Source organism: Syzygium oleosum, unplaced genomic scaffold, assembly GCF_021117445.2.
Source record: "Syzygium oleosum isolate NSW1041296 unplaced genomic scaffold, Sole_v2.1 Sole_v2.12, whole genome shotgun sequence".
Lineage (NCBI taxonomy): Eukaryota > Viridiplantae > Streptophyta > Magnoliopsida > Myrtales > Myrtaceae > Syzygium > Syzygium oleosum.
In genome coordinates, this window is record NW_026607496.1 from 6,898,931 (window position 1) to 6,901,148 (window position 2,218).

At 44.2% G+C, this 2,218-nt stretch overlaps 1 protein-coding gene across 1 annotated transcript; it reads right to left on the minus strand.

Annotated features, from left to right (window-relative positions):
- Positions 1–274: 274 nt before the first annotated feature.
- LOC115672192 (RING-H2 finger protein ATL33) lies at positions 275–1,332 on the minus strand. Its single transcript, XM_056316337.1, has 2 exons — positions 556–1,332; positions 275–465 (listed from the first exon to the last, which is right to left on the minus strand). Exons 1-2 carry the CDS (start codon positions 1,258–1,260, stop codon positions 436–438), a joined length of 735 nt encoding a protein of 244 aa, XP_056172312.1. The 5' UTR covers positions 1,261–1,332; the 3' UTR covers positions 275–435.
- Between the last annotated feature and the right edge of the window lie 886 nt (positions 1,333–2,218).

The following is a 2,218-nucleotide window of genomic DNA, read 5'->3' on the forward strand; positions in this document are numbered from 1 at the left end:
GCTCTTTCTTTTGTTCTCTCTCTTTTTTATCTTTGGAATTCTCTAGCTAGAAAAGCTAAAGCTACCCTTCCACGATTTTTCCCAGAAAAAGGCAAACGATTGCCGAATGAGTTTGGTCAGTTGTCAGGCATTAACCCATTTGCTCGATGATGACCAATGAAACATGATTTGAATGAGACCTGGGCATTTCCTGGACGGAGTGATGGGAGATGTCCCTGAGTTCACACACTGTAGCAGGCATGAATTTTAAGAAGAGAGAGAGAATCTATCATAGTATAAGCAGATCGTGCACGGAGTCATCATTTTCCACATTCCCTTCATGAGTACATTAAAGCAATAGGATCCAACTTGTCCTTCAAGGACCGCCAACAAAACTTGTCCTTCAAGAAAAAGGGTGGAATAGGAAGCATGTTCATCTTCGTCATCCGCATTTTCCTACGCGTAGTTTCTTGCACAGTAGAACAGCTAAAAGGAAAAGGTAAAAGCAACCTCAAAATTATAACCTGGAAAATTGACCTCAGCTGAGAAAAAAAAAAAAAACAAGCAGCCTCAGACCACTGTTGGTAGCGGCGGCGGCGGCGGAGCCGGATTGTTCAGACTCTTCACCGGGACCGACGCACGGCAAACTGGGCAGTTAGACTGAGACTCCAGCCACGTGTCGATGCACGCGGTGTGGAAAGCGTGCCTGCACACGCTCAGCCGCTTGATCTCCTCTCCTTCGGACAACGTTGACAGGCACACCGGGCACTCGCCGCCCACGGCATCTGCCGTGCAGTCGTCGCTCTCCTTCTCGTGGTTAGCTTCCGGAGGAGCCACGCCACCGCTGCCTCTGCCACCGTCGACGGGGGAGATTTCAACGGAGTAGCTGCGGGAGCTCCGGCGGCCACGGCGGAGAGACAGGGAGGGGCATTTGACCCCGCATACGATGGTGTAGATGAGGACGGGGACAGTGATGATGGCAATGAAACCGAGGACGAGCCCGAGAGGAGAGATATCGTCGGAGCCAGAGTCCGGGGGGAAGGGAGGGAGCGGCGGAGCAATGAAGAGAAAGGTTGGTGCGCTGGCCATTGATAATGATGTTAAAGTATAAGCAAATAATAAAAAGATAAAAAGAAAAAGGAGTGTGTGGTGATGGCGGGCGGTGGCGGGTTGCTTTTCTCTCCAGTTGGTGGTGGATTGGAGCTTAGGCCAGTGAATGTGATGGTGGCGTTTTTGCCTTCTTGATGGGGTTGTTTCTGTAATTTTTGAAGGAGTAATCATTGTGAGGAAATAGTGCGGCAAGCTGGCAGAGATAGCCAGATAGGTATGAGTTGAGACCGGGTATAGTTCTACCAAAAACCCTAAACTTTTTCTTACGAGAACTAAATATTTTTTCATCCCACCAGTACCCTAAACTTTGTAGTTATCAACCCAGAAATATCTTTGTTACACTTTCATCCTTATAGCTTTAGGAATCCGATGTGGTAGCATTTATGGACAATACAGACAGATGAATCTAACGTGACAAGCTACCCTGTCGGCTTTCAAACGGCCATTATGTGAATAGAAAGAAAGGTATTAAATCGTGTCGTTTTAATAGATAATAAGTCTTGAAAGAATGAAGCTAGACTAAGCCAATTTTGCGTGAATGGATTTTGGATATGCATTGCAACAATATGTTAAGAGACAGAAGGCACAAATCTACCAAAGATGGTGTTAAACGTGATTTTCTTTGTAGGCCATTCACATTGTAGGTAAGGTGTAGAGGTGGCATAATGGGTCTAGAACCCATATTTAATGTTGCGAGTAATAAATGAGTTGCCTTAAATTTTAAAAACAGGATTAAGTGGATTCAAGAAATAAATGCCAAACAATTTAATGGATCTTGAATGGGTTGAGAACTAACCCATTTCAAACCCATATGAAAAATTGAGAACTTTTTCACTAGTCTTCTAGTAGTAAATAAAGCGGCCAATGCCTCAAGTGGAGTTGGAGATGTTAGGACAATTTTATAATTTTTATTTTTTAAAAGCTTTATGAATTATTTATAATTTTTTTCTTTCTTTCTTTCCTTTTGTTTTTTCTATGAAGTCCGGCGAGGCTCGGAAACCCTCGCCAGCAGCAATTGAGGGCCGTGGCTAGCCCTCGCCTATGACTTGAGAGGTTGTCTAGCGACCCTCGCCGAATTTAGAAGAAAAAGAAAAGAAAGAAAAGAGAAGAAAAAATAAAAATAAATCAT